Below are 19,074 nucleotides of genomic sequence, written 5' to 3'. Positions count from 1 at the left end.
TTATTCTATGAAGTAAAAGGAATGACTTGCCATCGTTTGGGCTGCCGCAAAATTTAGGCCTTGCCTATCTGGGCGCATCAAAGTCCTGAGTTACCATCACGCAATGTGTTGGCTGGCAAATATAGAGGATCCTACAGGGTGCCAAGCAGGGTGGAGCCTTAGACTGCTTGAATTTCACGTCACTGTGGTATAAAATTCCGGACAGAAATACTCTAATTCCAGCTGCCTATCTCACGCTCCCATCGACCCGCCAGCTCAAAATGACCAACACGACGACGTTTTTCTTAGCACTGTAATCACTGACGATTTCAGCCACAGCGAGCAGATGCGGAGCTAAGAAGCCTTGCTGAGTACTTAGAAGGCAAAACCGACTTTGGTTCGAAATGGCGTAAACATAGATTTTAATCGTTTTTGTCAACGTCACGCCAAGATACATTTAGACGCCATGCACCCAGGAGACGACGGCACCACGACAAGCGACAGCACTTACAACTTCAGAATTCCGAGGAAGCTGGCCAGCTTGCTCGGTACCTCATCCGCTGCCATCAAAGAACCGACGCCCATCGTTACAACCAGGGCCGACAGAATGTGGAGTATGACCTCAGCGACTACGTATATCTGGGCAAACTTGTCCTGCCACCATTTATCGCGACGATACTATGGCCCATACGAGGCAGTGTGCAGCTTTAGCGATTTGAATTACGAGATCGTGCCCTAAAATGCTGATCCTGGCTTGAGTTGACGATGTCCCCGTCCTGAAGCTGTACGTGCAGTACGGATGAAACTGGAATAGGCCCAGAAGTGAAGTGCACCGTTGAAATCCTTCGTCATTCTGCGCAGTTTTGTGGTTATTATTTAATGTCTGTAACCACATTTGCTATTAGAACTGCGCTATCACTTTACACACTAAATTTCAACCAGTCGACCGGGACTGTCGCTTTTGAGAGGCAATAAATGACGCTAGGTAGGCTGGGAATTGCAGCCGCTGGCCACATGAACGAGAACGACGAAGTGCATCGCGGTACACCCGCTCCCATTGTCATACATCATTACACACAATTTTGCCAAGGTTTGGCTTGTTAATTTCGTGGAAATGTACCATTTGTCTCAATGTATGTCCGTGTTTATTGGCCATTCCTTTACATACGACTGTGCCATATGCGTCACCATAATAGTACCTAATAAAGTCATGTATGTATGTAAAGTTAGGTACTCGCTATGGGTGCTTTTCACATCAATATAGAGCGCCTCTGATGCCCTCACTTCACCAAAGAAACTGCTGATCACACCAGCCTGTTTCCCTCTCACTGCAAAATTTTGCCATTTTCCGTACCAGGTTTTCTTCTTAGAGACATCATTTTGCCTTATTATTTATCTGCTTCTTCTATATTCCAAAAAATAAAATTTGAAATATCTCCTATTTCTTGCTTATCAGCTTTGAGAGTTCATTGATATCGATGTCACCTTGTCTGTAAGAAAGTTTTCTGTTTTGCAGTTTTTTTGTTAGCTAGATTGCTACGTGGGTGAGCAAATATTGAATACCCCGGCAAGAAAAGAATTATTGATGACATTCAACCTTTATAACCTGTGCAAGTGTACGTACATCTAGAGCAGTAAACTCCAGGGGACAAAAGGTTACCTTGAGTTGGTGTCTATACGGCCGTTATTATGAAATCATGACTGGAAATGCTCGTTAAGAAAATTACCGTCACCGTCCCCCTCCACTTTTTCTTTACTCTCATCCCGATGGAAGTAATGCTGACATAGATACGCATGAAGTAGCCCAACAAACACTAGTGTGAACATGCACAACGGTATCAGGTAGGATATAGAAATATCAGTGCTTAGGCAAGTTGCCGTTTTCTGGTATCCTAAACGGCCACAATCATTCCATTTTGGTGTTTATATAGGGCAGGAGGTTGGAGGTTAAGAAGTATGAGAAGAATTTGAGGAACGCGCAGCAAGCGATTGAAAAAAATCTTTGACGTAGCATCAACAGAAAGTAAGACAGCGGTGTAGATTAGATCAAGTGATGGTAGCCGTCAAAGACTGCACACACAGTGACACAGTGTCATGAATTATTTCATGAGCGAACGAATGGCTACAATGAACGGGGATTTCATATTTTTACGAACCTTGTAAAAGTGAAGACAAAATGGCCCGTGAGCTTTTGGAACTGTTTCACATAAAAAATAAAAGTTAAATACGTGTGAGTCAGACGAATGTTTTATAATGAGCAGAATAGCTTTTTGACTTTCCCGTTATGTTGTGGATCTTGAGAACGCTATTGTTGTCGGTACGTCGTCGCTGATGCATGGGCGAATTGTTAAAGGTAGATATAGTGTACCTGACTGCCTTGCCATAAAAGTTGTTTGTAGCGTTTAGGTCATGTAGTTTGTCTTTTATGCGGCTTTTAGTTATGCATCAACTAGCCTAATCACGTGTTTTTAGAATAATAGTACAATAATGCAGCTTCATTTCGACAACATCCTGGCTGTTCGGCAGCAAAACTTCGCAATCGTTCAGTTACCTGTAGTGGTGTTCTATAAGCTCTAGTAAAGCCAGTCATATAACAAAGCGTAATTATCAGCAAGCTACACCTTGCACCTCTCTCCACTTCTTCCCCTTCAGCAGCTAAAGTAGCGTTACCAAGTGCTTCACTATGTGTATCGAACCTCTACTTTTACGCATGGCTGATGCAACTGACCGTAAGCCAAATAAGAAATCGAGCAACCTTTTTTGTTTAAAGAACCAGTATTGTGCTTCGCTGCACAGCTTCTGTGGGCCAACACTGGCTGAAGCGAAGCTGATGTAAGTGCTTGTAGCCTGCTAGCATATAGTACTTCAGTAGCATATAGGCATTGAGTGTGCTAAAGCTACAGAATCCCTATGGGAATGGACATTCACCACTTGTGCCTTTTTATAGGTTTTTCCTCCGCGATTCTTGGCCCGGACAATTGACATAGGCAACCCAAGACATCGTGATGCTGTGATAAATGGCTTTAGGCAGATGGTTCTACATATTCTACCTCCATCTTGCTGCCATGACGACGGTACCGCGATATACAAATTAGAAGTAGATTTAATGAAGGTAAGTGCGCTTCTTATTTTTTTCCTATATAGAATGGCACTGAATATAAGGGAAAAAGAAACGGGCCCAAGTGAAGGTTGTATTATATTAGTCGTATGCAGTAACTGGATGTGAGCGCGCAAAAAACGCCCAATAGATCAACTGCTTCCTCACTAAATGGCGTTTGGCTAATTGTTGCTGACATGAAGCGCCCTGCATTTCCGCAATAATGCCCGATCTCCAGACACGGAACTGCACCCGTTAGCTGCTCTTCATTGATCCCAGAAATGTTCGCGAGTGCTGTACTTCCGTGGTAAGTGCTTGACCTCCGCATTATTTTAGTGCTACATTGAGTAAACTTCTGGGCTTTACGTGGAAAAGAATCACGTGTGCCCTCGATATCGCAGAATGCCCAGCTCCACGTCTTTATTCTTTCATGGCCGCGCTCAAACGAAGAAGCGAACGCTCGCGGCGGCGTTCAAGGACGCCCATGGTCGTTTCTAGGAAAAACAATGTTTGCGCACTCTAGCTCTTAGTCATGTAATGTAAATAATGCAAAATTTGTTATAGAGCATGCTGTGCAGGGTGTTCATTTAGCTGCTCCAAATTTTCAGATTGCCTACGGCAGAGAGCACAATTCTAACCCTTCGTCTAAATTGCTCGAAGAGGCGGCCATTTTTTCTACGAGAAATCAAAACCTTCAATTAGCGCAATTATGCTTGTTACCTTAAAATATCAAGTTAATAAATGTAATTACAATAATTATGTATGTATTTATAAACCATGAGCCAGATATTCCCGACTGGGCAACGTTCACGCAAAAGCTTCGGGAGATTTTCCATGCCCCAGCTTTTCGCGCTGAGGCCGCGAAGAAGCAGCTCGGTGAGCGCATCCAATTCGCTGCGAAACCGTACACTTCATACATTGAGGATGTTCTTGCATCGTGCAAGTGTGTGAACGCCGCGATGTCCCAAAGCGACCGAATAAGCCGCAGTAAAAAAGGCATAAACACCGTCTCCTTTAATGCCCTTGCTATTCAAAATCTTGCTACCATCCAGGATGTCATAACTATTTGCCAGCGACTTGAGCAGCTTCTGTCTCTTCGGCAATGCCATGATACTCCGACATTCGTCTCCCTTAGACTATGGACTTGCTCACGCTTATCCGCGACATCGTCCGGGAAGAGCTTCACGGGTGGTGCTCTTCCTGCGCTCTACAAAGTGCCGTCCCTTCTCCTTCGACTGGCCTGCGCGACATCATTCGGCAAAAGTCCACATCGCATCAAGCGTGCTTCGACGGCCCCCGCACTCATCAGGTACCAACGTATGCTGACGTTGCGACGCTCTCTCCAGCCATTGTCGCCCCTCTGCCCATACCAGCAGACCACTCCCCAGTGGCCTCGTTGTCGCGGCCACTGCGTGTACGGCGTCACTACTCTGCTCCGTGTACTGCCAGACCCAATTGCTACTACTGTGGCTGTCGAGGGCACATCTCCGATTTTGTCGAAGGCATCAACATGATGATCAACGTGGCTACGCTCCCGAGGAACGTACTAGCGTCCATCCAGAATTGGGCTATGAGCGCATGTCTTACTGCTCCTCATATCACCAATCACCTCCTTCTTCCTACCCAACCGATATGCCAATGAATTCTCGTGAATCTCACCGGAGGTCACCGTCTGCACGTCGTCGTCCAGTGTCGCCGCTCCGACTTGCTTCTCATGTCACGAACGCCCTCTGGCAAAATCACGGTGGAAGGAAACACAGGAGAGGCCCTGACGTCACTCTTTGTGAAGCGAAAGTGAAGCCGGAAGTTGGCGTTGCTCATGCCGTTGCTCCGCCTATCGGGCCAGCTCTTGTCTCTTGTTTACATTTCTCGCGCAACCACGCCGCGCTGCGCGCAACCGTGCTGCTCGGACCCGCGCGCTCCGCAGCAATACTAAACAATCATTAGCACGTTAGCATGATTCCGCCAAAGAGGGCAAAATTTCCCGCGGATATTCCTTCGTCCGTTGCCATTGCCGTGGCGCGGTACATTGCGCACAGTACTGCATGCGCGTTCATTTCACGAACTTTAGTTCCTCCTGTCCCATCTGGCCACAGCAACATTCGGTAGAGCGTGTCCCAGATAACGTAGCGCAAGAAAACGCGGAGACCAACGCAAACCTGCCCGCACGGCGCCTTTGCCAGGACACGAAACCTACGGAGCAACACGTGTGAGCGCGCAGAACAATAACAAAGCCGCCATTGTGGCCGCGAAAGGCGCGGCCACTACAGCAAAGAAATAAAAAACAGCAAAACAAAGGAGAACCTACTACGTTATTTCCTCCACACTTTTCTCCTAGCGCGCGGAGGGGGTAGGGCCTCTCCTCAGTTTCCTTCCTCCATGGGCAAAACTCTCCGATGCAGGTTTATGCGGGGAAACTGCATCGACTGGACAGCCTACAATTTCTCCGGAGCAACCGTCCAACTTGTCTGTATTTGTAGAAGGTGTATACATCGAAGCTCCCGCTGATACAGGCGCTGCAATTTCGATTATTTGTGCTGACTTTGTTTTTCCCGCCTCTGTAAAGTGACCAGCTTTACTCCGGCCCTTCTCTTCGTGCAGCAAATAACTCTGTTATTCGTTCAATCACGCAGTGTCCATAGACAAAATTCGTCACCACGTTGCTTTTGCGCTGTTTCATGAGTGTACCCACGAACTCAACTTAGGGTGGGACTTCTTGTCTTCTGCGTCCGCTTCAATGCCTTCTCGTCAGTGCCTCATACAACTGGATGCTACCGGCTATTCTCTTGCTAATGACGAAGAGCGCATTCATCTCGTCACCTCTTCCGATCACGGTCTTCGGCAATCTAGAGAAGAGATCATAAGTGTCAACACCTGCAACATTGTGGATGGCGACGTACTCATTCTACGCGACGGCCTTACCATATCTCAAGGGATTCTGATTATCCCTTGCCTTATTCGCTTCTCTAAGGCGTCCGCATTACTTAATGCCTAAAACCAGATTCCCGAACCCCAACTGTTGCCTCGTGGATGAAATGTCACTTGCGCTGTTGACACTCATCCCGCTCCTATTGTCACACTTTCAACAGTGCCACCAGAGTTATGATTGCCGCCAACTAATGCTTCTTGCATACCATGGTCGGCAACCATGAGCCCTGACTTAACGCCTGCCCACAGTCATGATCTCTTCGCGCTATTGAACAAACACCATTCCTTGTTCGACGTCAATTCGCTTGTCCTCTGTAAGACTACCGCTGCTACTCACAGCATACAGACTCATGGCTCCCGCATTGTTCAGCGGCGCCCATATTGCGTGTCTCTTACTGAGAGCAAAATCACCGAGGAAAAAATATCAGACATGCTTAGACAAAACATCATACGACCTTCTTCGTGTCCCTGGTCCTCCTCAGTTGTTCTAGTGCAGAAGAAAGACGGCTGTGAGCGTTTTTGCGTCGATTACCGCGCGATGAACAAAATCACGTGCAAAGATGTTTACCCCCTTCCACGGACTGACGATGCACTAGATTCGCTCCACGGCGCCGAATATTTTTCTAGCCTTTACCCTAGATCAGGCTACTGGAAAATACCGATGTTCGAATCCGACAAGTCCCTGATGGGCTCTACGAGTTCAATGTGATGCCTTTTGGACTCTGCAATGAACCGGCCACCTTCGAACAGATGATCGATAATGTCTTGCATGGTTTGAAATCGAAAGCCTGTCTGTCCCACCTGGACAACATTGTAGTGTCTTCACCCACATTCTCACAAAATCTGCACCATCTTGATGATGTCCTTTTCTGTCTTGAAAGCGCTGGCCTCCAGCTCAACACAAAAAGTACAGTTTCGCCAATAAGACCATCAATGTTCTAGGGCACTAAATAAGCAAAGAAGGTATTTGACCAGAGACTGAGAAGCTTGCTGGCGTCCTCGCCTTTTGCGGCCCATTGCGCCAAAAAGGCCTGCGCAGTTTTCTGACTTGCTTCTTGCTTCCGGCGCTTCGTACGCAACGTTGCTGCGCATGCGTCCCCGCTCCATTAAGTCTTCGCCAGTAATGCGTCCTTCGTTTGATCCACCCAATGTGAACGTGCCTTCCTGGCTTGGAATCATGCCCTGACGTTGGACCAAGTACTGTGCCACTTCGATCCGACCGCGCCCACTACCCTTCCCACTGATGCTAGTAGTCATGGTCTCGGCGCGATTCTACTGCAACGTGACAACACCTTCCGCGAACGAGTGATTGCTTACGCTAGCCGTACACTAACCACTGAAGAGAAGAATTACACATTAACTGAGCAGCAGTGCCTTGCTGTTTCGGCAGTGCGAAAATTTCGCCCGTATCGACACGGCCACCATTTTACAGCCATTACCCACCATAACGCATTGTGCCGGCTTACATCGCTAAATAATTTATCGGGATTCCTTGGTCACTGGGTGCTTCCCCTACAGGAGTATGATTTCGCTGTCACCTACTGGGCTGGCAATAAGCATCAAGACGCCAATGCTCTATCTCGCTATCCTCTGCCGAATCATGACGATTCGCCATCGCCTCTCCGTACTATCGTATGTTCCGAGTCCTCTTCATGGGCTTTACCCATCACAACACTCGATTGCCTAAGACCTGACAGCCCATCTGTCCTTGTGTCCCACTAACGTATCGACCCATACTGCCGAACTATTCTTTAACGTATGGAAGGTTCTTCATGAGCTCCGGGCGCCCAACTTTGTCGACAACTTAATCAATTCAGGCTGCACAATGGTGCTTTACATTGCCGCATTTATCACGTCGATGGCAACCACAAGTGTCCCGTTAATACCACGTTCTCTGGAACGTGAGGTGCTCGAAGGCCCTCACGATCATCTGACGGCCGGTGATCTAATCTACCACAAGACTTACGACAGAATACGAAGTCGCTGCTTCTGGCCGGGCCTGTCTTCAGCCATTGCGACGTATGTTGCGTCCTGCGTTCATTCTCAAAGTCGCAAACGACCGACAACAGCTCCTTGTGGCTATTTACAACCTCTATCTCGTCCCGCTTCGCTTTTCGAAGACTTTCCTTTTTTCACGACCTTATGGCAATCGTTGGGTTGTAACGGCCGTAGACTAACTAACACGCTACGCGGGGACAGCATCTTAACTATCGGGGACTGCTGCTGAAGTCGCCGATTTTTTTCTACACAACATTTTCTTACCCCATGGCGCTCCACGCATTCTCCTCAGTGACCGCTGCAGTGTTCCTCACTGCTATCCTTACCGATGTTCTACGCGCATTTACCGACGTTCCTTACCGAGCTTCGCGCACAATCGTCACATCGAATTTTCATCTGCGCAAATCATCATCAGAGCCACGACTTCTCTGTCGTCGAGCGCGGGACCGAGAATGAAGTTTCTTAGAAGTAGTGGAGGTTGCACCTCGTTCCCCAGGTCCTCCCATCGTTTCTACCTGAAGCTCCGCTCAGGTCGCCACTTCAGCCAACCGTGTGGTGCAGCGCCGAAGACCCACCCTGTAGAGCTAACGCCACCCTCTCTGCCCAGTGTTCCTCCATGGGAAAAATCAACAGCCGTCAACGTGACCCCCAAGTATTCGCTAACTTACGCGGTGAAGAGGTCGAAGACTGGCTCGAGAACTACGGTCGAGTCAGCGACTGCAATAGTAGGGCAATTCACATAAACTTCGCAACGTGGCTTTCTACCTCTCTGGCGTCGCTAAAGCTTTGTTCTTGAGCCATTAGTCTGACTTCTCTGGCTGGAACACTTTCTCGCAGAAGTTTCCAGCTGTGTTTGGCGTTTTTGTTGCGTTGAAATTGCAAAAAGGAGGTTCGACCAGCGCGTTTAATTTCCTAGAGAGTCAGCACGCATCTTACATTGAAGATGTCCTCGGCATGTGTGGACGTGTAAACTCCATTATGTCCGAAAGCAACCGCATCCGTCCCATCAAGAGAATTAACACTATTGGTTTGAACGTCCTAGCTACACAGAACCCTTGCACCATGCCAAATGAAATCGCCATGTGCCAGTCCCTTGAGGAACTGCGATCCCTACGCCTTTACACAGATACGTATGACGGTCGTCTCTCTGAGGCTACGGACCTGCGTACTTGGATACGTGCCGTCATGCATGAGGAACTCCATGCGCGATGCTCGTTCTTTGCTTCTGGCTGTCACTTCCACATCTGCAACAGGCTTGCGTGCAATCATTAATGCAGAGCTCACCTCTAGTCCTCATACGTTGTGTTCTGACGCAACCGACGCTCCTGCATTAACGACTTATGCGGACATTTCCGCGATGTCTCTATTTACGGCTACGCCTGGGACCACACCATCTACACATACATCCGTGTCTTCATTATCGGTGCAGATTCGTGCTCAACCTTCCTACGCTGCTTGGTTTCGTACTGGTCTTCTTTCTTATTACTGCTGGAACTGAGAACACATTTCCAGGTTCTCCAGACAGCACCAACAGGAAAATACGTGGTTACGCTCTTCAAGAACGCTCCGATACCCGTGTACATATGACTTACCAGCGGGTGACATACCCACCTTCTTCGCACCATTCACCGTCTTCCCCATACGCAGCCGATGTGCCTTTCACCTACCATTCATCTCTGCGCCGCTCCCCTTCCTCCCGCCGTCGTTCAATGTCCCCAATTCGGCTCGCCTCACAGACCTCCGCTCGCAAAACTCCACGCTGAAGTTTTAGGTTCGGAAAATGCATCGATCGGACTGCCCATTATTTCTGCAGAGCACCCGTCGAATCTATTATTAGCCTTTGCGGAAGGTGATTGTGTAGAAGCTCTCATTGACACTGGTCCCGACTACGAAATGTCACCACGCCATACTGCGGCGGTACTTTGCGCGGTGCAGACAATGACACAATTCACCTGATCGTGCAATGTAGAGTACGTGCCTCCACCAATGGCACCCGTCATCACATACGTAGTATTGGCGGTATACGTGAGCGCACTCACACACTCATTTTGGGTTAGGATCTCATGTCGTCCGCTTCCGCGTTTATCAGTTCTCGCAAGCGCCTCCTATCTCTGACCGACAGCAGTCAGCAATGTATTTCTGAAGATGATGCGCATGGTCGTTTTGTAACAGCCACACATGATGTGCTTTGGCCGTCTCGAGAACAAGTCATCGCCGTTCGTTCCCCCGAGATTGTAAACCTCGACATGTTCATTTACCCTTACGGGCGCATTTCTTCCATGGAAATTGTGATCCCTCCTACCCTGCTTTGTTTTTCTGATGAGTGCGCATTGTTTATTGCGTTGAACACTACTCATGATCCACAATTGTTGACGCATGGATGAACTATCCCATGCGATGCTGATACTCAATCCCTTATCCTCGTTTCCTTGAGTGTTCTCTGGCTCCTCTCGACTTCTCTTGCTTTGTTCTGACAAGTTCCACCCACCCAGACCATTAACCTACGCAGACCGAAGATCTACCCGATTTGTTGAAAATATACGGTGTCTTGTTCTACGTCCATTCACCCGTCTTCAATAAGGCGCCTGTTGCCACTTATCCCATTTAGAACAATGGCTCCTGCATCATTCACCACCGTTCATATAGAGTGTCGCTTACCGAGCTCAAAGTTACCGAAAAAAAAGGTCTGACATGCTTGAACGGAATATAATATTTCCCTCCTCAAATCTCTGGTCTTCTTCAGTGGTTCTTTTCCAAAAGAAAGGAAGGATCAGTATGTTTTTGCCTCGACTACCGCACCCTCAACAAAATCGCAAGCACAGACGTTTATCCCCTGCCACGAATTCATGAGGCATTGGACTCTCTGCAGGGCGCTTAGTACTTCTCCTGTCTTGATCTTCGATCTGGCTACTGGTGAATGCTAATGCAGGAATCTGAACACGAGCAAACAGCACTTGTCATTGCGGACGCTCTTTACGAATTCAACTTGATGCCTTTCGGACTATGCGACGCACCTGCCATGTTCGAGCGCATGAGTGTCTTGCGTGGCCTCAAATGGAAGACTCCCTTTGCTATCTATACGATATTATCCAGACGAAACATCTGGTAGGATACGTCTCGTAGCACAATTTTGCGGCCAGGCTGGCAGCTTCTACCCAGAGCGGGAAATCAACGTGAGCACAATATTCGCATCGCACCTTCCTGAGCTGTACATATCGTTATCGACTCATGTCATCATCATAACTGCACATATAATCATCAAAGCCTCGACTTTGTCGTCACAGCGTGGGGTCTTAGAGAATAAAGAAGTTTAAAGAATAAAGAGAATAGAGAATAAAGAAGTAATAAAGAACTAACAGATCCGGATGGTCATCTCATTAATTCTGAGAAATGCGCGTCAGCTCTTAACGACTACCTTACCTCAGTTTTCTCCATCACTAATGACACTCCCATTGAACCAATACCACCACTCCCAGTAAAATTAATGTCAGACATCAAGACCAACCCTGATGGCATATGTAGCCTCATTAATTCACTCAAACTAACCACCTCAGCCGGGTGTGATGGAATCAATGCCAAAATACTAGTTAACACCAGTAACATTTCCAGCCAGGTACTACATCTAATATTTACGCAATCCTTAAAGACTGAAAGCTTGCCCGACGACTGGAAGAAAGCCCATGTCGTACCAATCTTCAAGAGTGGCGACCGCTCGCGTGCCACTCTTATTATTATCGCCCAATTTCTCTGACCAGCATTCCTTCTAAACTTCTAGAACATATAATCTCATCCAGCCTAATGTCTCACCTGGAATCTATTAACTTCTTTTACCCTCACCAGCACGGCTTCAGAAAACTATTTTCATGCGACACCCAACTCGCCGAGTTCACCCATAACATTCTGCATTTCATGGACCTTCATTTGCAGATTGATGCCATTTTCTTGGATTATTCAAAAGCATTCGACCGCGTTTCCCACAACCACCTACTTCAAAAACTCGCATCTATCGGAATCTCAAATAGCTTGCTTACCTGGCTTGAACACTTTTTAAAAGGGCGCACACAGTTTACCTCTGCAAATAACCATAATTCATCTCTTAGCAGCGTAACATCGGGTGTGCCACAGGGTGCTGGTTTATCACTTCTACTATTCCTCATCTACATCAATGACTTACCTGCTAACGTTAAGAATAAATTGCGTCTTTTCGCGGATGACTGTGTCCTATATTCCACAATCAAAAGCACGAATGAAATCGCCGCACTACAACAGGATCTCGATTCTATCGCAGTATGGTGCGAGAAATGGTACATGCCGCTTAACCTTACTAAATGCAAAGCTCTGTCATTCACCCGCAACCACAGCTTAACCAGTCACACCTACACAATAAATTCAGCTCCTATCAATCATGCCCCGTCTTACAAATATCTCGGCGTTCACATGACATCGACACTATCATGGGCAACTCATATTGACATCATCTGTTCTAATGCTTCACGCACCCTTGGATATTTAAAACGCAACCTGAAAGCTGCATCAGCAGAAATAAAAAAGCTAGCATATCTAACATTCGTACGTCCTCAGTTAGAATATGCGTCATCTATCTGGCACCCTTCCCAATCATATCTAACCTATGACATAGAAGCAATACAAAATCGCGCTCCTCGGTTTAAAACTTCCAATTACTCTCGTGATACCAGCATAACCGCACTAAAACGTACACTTGAGCTACCATCACTTGCTTCCCGCCGGATCATCTCTCGTCTCTGCTTGCTTCACACCTTTTATTACCATCCACACTCCAGGCATTCCCTGTTAAATCCACCCTTACGTACATCCTCTCGCTTAAGCGACAGTCGTCCCATAGCACAGCCGTAAAACGTTCCGCGAAATGTTAAATAACCACACTGCTTAATTGCTGCTCCCACCGACCCTTACTCTAACCTGATGTTCCTTTTTTTTTCACAATTGTTCCTGGCTTGTATTTGTTTATTGTTGTTTCCTTACTGTTCTGTATATTTCTTCTAACATTGTTACAAGGATTAAAGCCCTCCCTTATGTAATGCCTCCGGGCCTTTAAGGTGAAAATAAATGAAATGAAATGAAATATGCATACATCGGCTGGTCTTACCGATGTAACAACACCATTCCGTAGACGACTGATCGAGCGCATTTTTCGCACATGTTGCCATGTTGCTATCTGCAAATGCTGCTGGGGCCCTTTTTGCTGGGTGCGATGAGCTTCCAAAGCATGGAGAGCTTACGCGGCGAAGATAGCACATATTTTACGCCCCTTGCGGCCACCTCCTTGAGGCTGTGACAGATGCCATGTATATATGGCAGCACTGCTGTGTTTATCGCTTTTGGGGCAACGGCTGCTTTATTCGCTCCATACCTTTTTTTTTCTTTGTGGCATTAAATTCAGTTTCAGCCACGGCTATCAACAAAGAGGCTGGGTATTCTGCGTGAATTAGACTGGCTAGTTGCTCATGGAAACTAAGCTGCATGGAATGGGAGTTTTTCGTTACAGCATTCGTGGGGCACATGGAAACAATGCCTCTCTTTGCAAAGTTTGAGGGGTGCGATTAAAAAAAAAGGGAGGTGGAGGTTCTTTTTGTTCCCTGTGTGTAGCACCAACAGATGCTTAACAGCTATAAATCTCTATTAAAATATACCAGTAGGTCGAGAAACCGTACCCCAGTTATCTTGGCAAAGTTTGCAAGTGAACCTGATAGCAGGATCGAAGTATCATTAAAATTTCTTCGGCAAGCGAGTTAATGTTCTCATTTTGATTATGATTTAACGGCACTGGAAATCATCAATATACTTCAAAACGTGCACAATCGTTTCATACTGTAACCAGGTATCAACCAGTGTTACTGTTGGCGTGTAACACCCCGTGCAAAAAGGATGCTCGACCACCATGTCTCATCAAAACGAAGGGTGCATTCCCAATTTGTTGTGGCTGTCTCGAGGGGTTGCCGGTCTGGCTTACACCCCGCAGTGCTTACAGGCCCCTTTGTGTGTGTGCGACATTAAAGGTATCTTTAGAAGAGTTAACTGCTGGGCTAGTTGGTTATCTTGCATACTGAAAGGATTTTGCGCCAAAAAAACACAACACACACAAGAAAGACGACAACACCACGAGCGCCCGTGGTGTTGTCGTCTTTCTTGTGTGTGTTGTGTTTTTTTGGCGCAAAATCCTTTCAGTATTAAAGGTATCCTTTCCTCGAACTGTCCAGCTTTACAGGAGAGCTTCCGCGAACCAACGTCGCCTAGATGAAAGGATCAAGGCACGACGAGGACACACAATATCAGCTGGTACAATGGATCACCCGCCTATCCACAACCAGACGCCCTTTCCACGAACCAGCGATGCGCAAAAGAGAGGTGATTAGCTGTCTACGATTCACAGGACCGCACACTGCCGCCAGCGGAGCAACATTTCTGAAGACGTCAACTGGGACCATGGATCAGCCGCCTATCCGCAACTAGACGCCCTTTCCGCGAATCAACGCCGCGCGAAGGAAAAAGGAACCGCCGCCTTTCCTCGATCAAGAATCCGTGGGTAGCTCCTGCGGAGGCGGGCTCGTGAGAGGTCGCCGGGTGAGTGGGTGCTGTCGCCAAGCACTGTGTGCTTCAGTGCATATCACGTGACGTTGACGTGAGCAAGATCCCACCTCAAATTTTAGTAGGCCCATCTAAAGGGCACCGCCATGTTCCTTTACACTTCATTCTCTTCTCATTTTCCACCAACCCTTGAATAAACCGTGCAAGTTTCCCACTAGAATGCGTCTCGTCCTTGCCTGGTCGCCATGGTCTGCCTGCAGCCCACCGACAACGCCACGCTACCCAATAGTAACGTCGGTCAACCTTTGATAAACAGGCGTCGCAAAAACTCGGCAGCGATGGGATACGCTGCCCTGCAGAACGCAACACCATGGTGTTGGGTTTTCATAGATATCTCTGGCAAAGCGCGTGAACTAATTTCAGCGTATACAAATTATTTTTTTTTCGAACATAGAGCGGGTCATTAAATGAAACAGTCAGAGTGTTCGCCAGATAGAACGAAATAAGCCCATAAAAGGAATCGACAGTAAAAGAGCAAGAGCTGATACAGAGGACCTCTCTTTCTTGTTCAATTAGTTCACGAACTGCAAAAGCAGTTCACCTGTTGATATAATAAGCGTTCAATGTCAATCGACAACGCAGCACTGGCACAGAGCTCTATCAGTTGCAACGTTTAAACATCGTGAGTAGAGAACTCAACACCGAAAGGGTCTGTGGTCACCTAGATCTTATTCAAGACAGGGCCGATCGTATTCAAGACAGGGCTCGTGAGGCCAAGCCGTACGCAGCAGCCGCCGGAGTACACCATCCCCCTAGTATGCATTGGCATGCTAACTAAATTACCTGGTACGGTGTCAGCGCGCAGAGGCAAGCATGAGCACTTTCCACTGGATGACTGCGGACAATCGCTGCTAAACCGCTAGCGTGAGCGACGCTTCAATGCAATCTGAGAGGTGAGAATACAGTGCACGCAAACATATGAGCTATCGGCCCACCTAGTCTGTGCCCCCAATGCAAATCGCTTTCAAGATAAAGCCCGTCCGATGGCGCGCGGCCGATGTACAACGCTCTGCTTCCCTCCCATCCACCGGTGCCATAGGCGCTACGGTATGAGCTGCTATCGTCGGCTCACTGTCGCATGCTTTCACTCGCGCACACAGCGTGCAAAGCGCGAGGATGATGTTATCCTAGTATCTGTCTATCGCAAACAAAAACTGCACGAACTGGCATAGAAGGTCAACCCTAAAGCTCCTTAACCTTCCTAATGTAGCGCCCCTCTTTGAAGAGTGCCGCCATCTCCTCGCGCGCTCTGGTCGAGGCCGACGCCGCGTCGCCATTGGCCTAATGCCCTCGCATGGGCCCTCGCGCCGGTCTCGTTTGTTTACAGTCGTGTTTGAGCGCTATTTTCGCTTCTGAAGCGCCATTGCTCTTCTGTGTGATTTTGGTTTGCGAATGCCGTGAACTTTTGTGCCAAGTGCGACGTCGCTTCACGGAATTTTTTATCACCATAACCTGCTGCGCCTTCGTATGCCAAAATAGTTCCACAAAGACAAGAAGCTCTTTTCGATACCATCCAGTAAGCGCTACGGGTTACGATGACATGGATCCATAGAATTGGGATTGACAACTTCAGACGAACATTCTCCACAAGGCTAGACGAGGTAGTTGGGAGTCTCTCGAAGTATATTCCTACGCGACGTGTACCTTGTTTATATAAGCAGTATGGTCGTATTTGGCGCGCTTATTTATATTGTGCTCCAACAGGCGTGACTTCGCGGGCATGCGAGGTTGCGTGCGAAAATATGACTACGAAACCTTTAGGATTCAGCGCATTTCTTTTAACAAAATTTTCGGCTCGAGCGTGAAAACTCATCTTAGGACAGCAACCCTCTGCACGTTGTAGTTACTGACTAGCCCTCCATAGAGCGATTAAGTTTGTTTGCCTCTTTTGTTCGTGTTCGTCATTAGAGGTTGCCCGGTGGATTTGCGATACAAACGAAAAGCGTGCGTGCTATACTGAAACCACGTTCGTCGCCGAAAGACAGCATCGTAAGTCTGTGAGACGTACGTGGTAATTCGTGTCAGCTTTAAAGTCTTTGTAGGTTAAGATGCAGTCGTGATGCACTCGCAAAAAAAAAAAAACGTGTGGTCGCCCGCTCGTGCACTGGCTTGTTTAGTCGTCGTTCGCTCGTTCGTTTAGTCGTTCGCTTACTCGTTAGTTCAACTATTAGCTCGTTCGACCACTAGGTCATTGAGACACACGCAATGAGACAACAAATTGAGCCCTAATTGAACGACTGCATCATTTCACTTAAGACGCTTTAGATGTTCCTGTAATATGCGCTCCCCCTGTGGCACACCAGGCGTTCCACCATCGTGGTCAACGTAACATCCCCGTCCGCGCCGTTTACTTTCGTCCTTCGAAGCCACTGTGCCCACTGATCACGTTCGGCCACCTCATACCACGGCATTGCTTTGCGCGGTCATCACTACACTAAAGTCATATCTCACAAATGTTATTTCCGAGTGAGCGTAACCGCCCTCAATGCATGCACCTTAGTGCAACTCGGTTCGCGACAAGTGACTTAGTGAACGGACGAGCTAACGCACGATGGAATGTTATTCGTGATGAGTCACTAACCTGAAAAAATAGTGCACTTGTTTGAGCTTGAATGAAGTGCTGTTACCGCATTAGCGTTTCGCGAACGAATACTGAAATACTAATTTCATTTTAAATATACGCAGAATCCCTTCTCGATGACCGGACGCGCGTATTTCTGTAGACTTTGAGGCACAAGAAATATAATAGCCCCATCGCCAATCTAAGATCCTTTGCGCATGCTTAAAAGATTGGCAATCACTAAAATTGGCAGCACTGTGGCCTGTAATATTCTTTCGAACGTTCAGGGCAGCAATTGTTCGTGCTCGGTCGGCCTTTCTGCGCCATAGCTGATATGCGCCGCGAATTCATATGGTAAGGACGGCGCGGATTATTTAGGCTACTGAGAGCTTCGTGGAGGGCAGTATGTTGGCATTCGACCGTAAATGTGTCATTTACAACCATCCGCAACGGATCTTGCGACACTCACTTGACGAATGTTGCGTTACACACGAAGTCGTCGTACCACAGCTTTAGCGCTCATTCAGATGCATAAAAAATATCGAAGCAGGACAAAAAGCTGCCGTCACTGAATTTATATCACCATCCATATAGAAATCATTTGCTTCACAGGAAGTTACTCTGAACTAGAAAGCCAACACGAGCGCCTAAAGAGCCTTGCTTTGCGTGCATTCACTCTGCGAAAGATCGTCTGCTATGCTCGAGCGGTGTATACGTGGCGCCGCGTTGGAGGAGGTAGCGGAAACAGAGGGGTCATTCCACGCCAAATCAACCAGCGTTTTTTCGACGATCACAGATATAGTTGCAAAAATTTCCACATGTATGTTAGAGTTCAAAACTCATCCTCCATTTTTATTTTTCCTTGCAATGATTTTGTAGGATTTTGAGGACATTTTGTTTTTGCTGCCAAGCTGAGCTAGACGGCATCAATCAACATTTTTTCTCAAAGACGCACTGTATGATCCACTCCTTCATCTTGCGTTTGTGGCAACCTAAAGATATGATGTAACTGCGAAAATTGCAAATTTTATAAATATTTGAATACTTCGATTGCTTCTGGCCCTAGCAAAAGCGTGTAAAATTGCAAAGTTTGAGTTCTCTTTCAAAACGTAGAAAAACCTCGAAGTCACATATAAAATATATACTGGTAGCCTAGTTAACATAGTAAAGCTGAAAAATATTGAAAGTATTGAAGGTTCAGCCGTTCGCATGGAAAAGAATTGTAAAGTTCTTTTTTTTTGCAAGAAGCTCCGTATTCAAGTTAAAAAAAGGTACCTTGGTGGTTGGCCTAAAAATATATGCATTACCTCAGTAGATAGCCCTACGTGTCTACTATGCATGTGGGAAGTTATAGAAAGATATTAGTTTTTAAACACAAGAAATGATTTTTGTTATTTATTAGTACGTGGATCACGTAAACAGCGTACATATATGAAGCGCAGCCGTCCTGCAAAGACATATTGGCAACAAAGTGAGCCCAAGAAACTATTCAGCAAGGAGCTTGTGGCTTTTTTATTGCATGCGAACCAAGACAGGCGATTTCCAATGCCGTATCGCTGACTGTTTTATCCATGGCTACGAAAATTTAATGTCAACTGCGTTTGAATACATTAGCCTGAACATAGCCCATATCACTTTTACAGCCGAGCAGGCGCCGGCTGTCGAACAGCTTTAACACTTCTTGTCTTCGACGAAGACGTGAATGCAACTTTTAGTTGAAGAAGTGACGTCAGCTGAAAATAATGTAAGGACCTGGTTCCGTTAATGCGCATAGCATTCGCAAACCTGGACGACAGTTCTACCTCCCGCTTAGATATTGCGCTCTCCGGCACTCCAATGGGTTTTATGTGCGAAAGGCTTTCACGTGCCCAGTCGTACAGCTCGA

At 47.1% G+C, this 19,074-nt stretch overlaps 1 protein-coding gene across 1 annotated transcript in view; it reads left to right on the top strand.

Moving 5' to 3' along the window:
- Positions 1-19,074, top strand: part of LOC135897909 (uncharacterized) — a 433,838-nt gene that overhangs the window by 168,336 nt on the left and 246,428 nt on the right. Inside the window, exon 8 of the mRNA XM_065426601.2 lies at positions 2,927-3,091. Within this exon, the coding sequence (XP_065282673.2) occupies positions 2,927-3,091 (165 nt within the window). The remainder of the gene's footprint in view (positions 1-2,926; positions 3,092-19,074) is intronic.

This window comes from Dermacentor albipictus, chromosome 2, assembly GCF_038994185.2.
Source record: "Dermacentor albipictus isolate Rhodes 1998 colony chromosome 2, USDA_Dalb.pri_finalv2, whole genome shotgun sequence".
NCBI classification, from domain to species: Eukaryota; Metazoa; Arthropoda; class Arachnida; order Ixodida; family Ixodidae; genus Dermacentor; species Dermacentor albipictus.
Note: the sequence above shows the minus strand (reverse complement) of the source record. Positions and strands in the feature narration are given on the sequence as shown.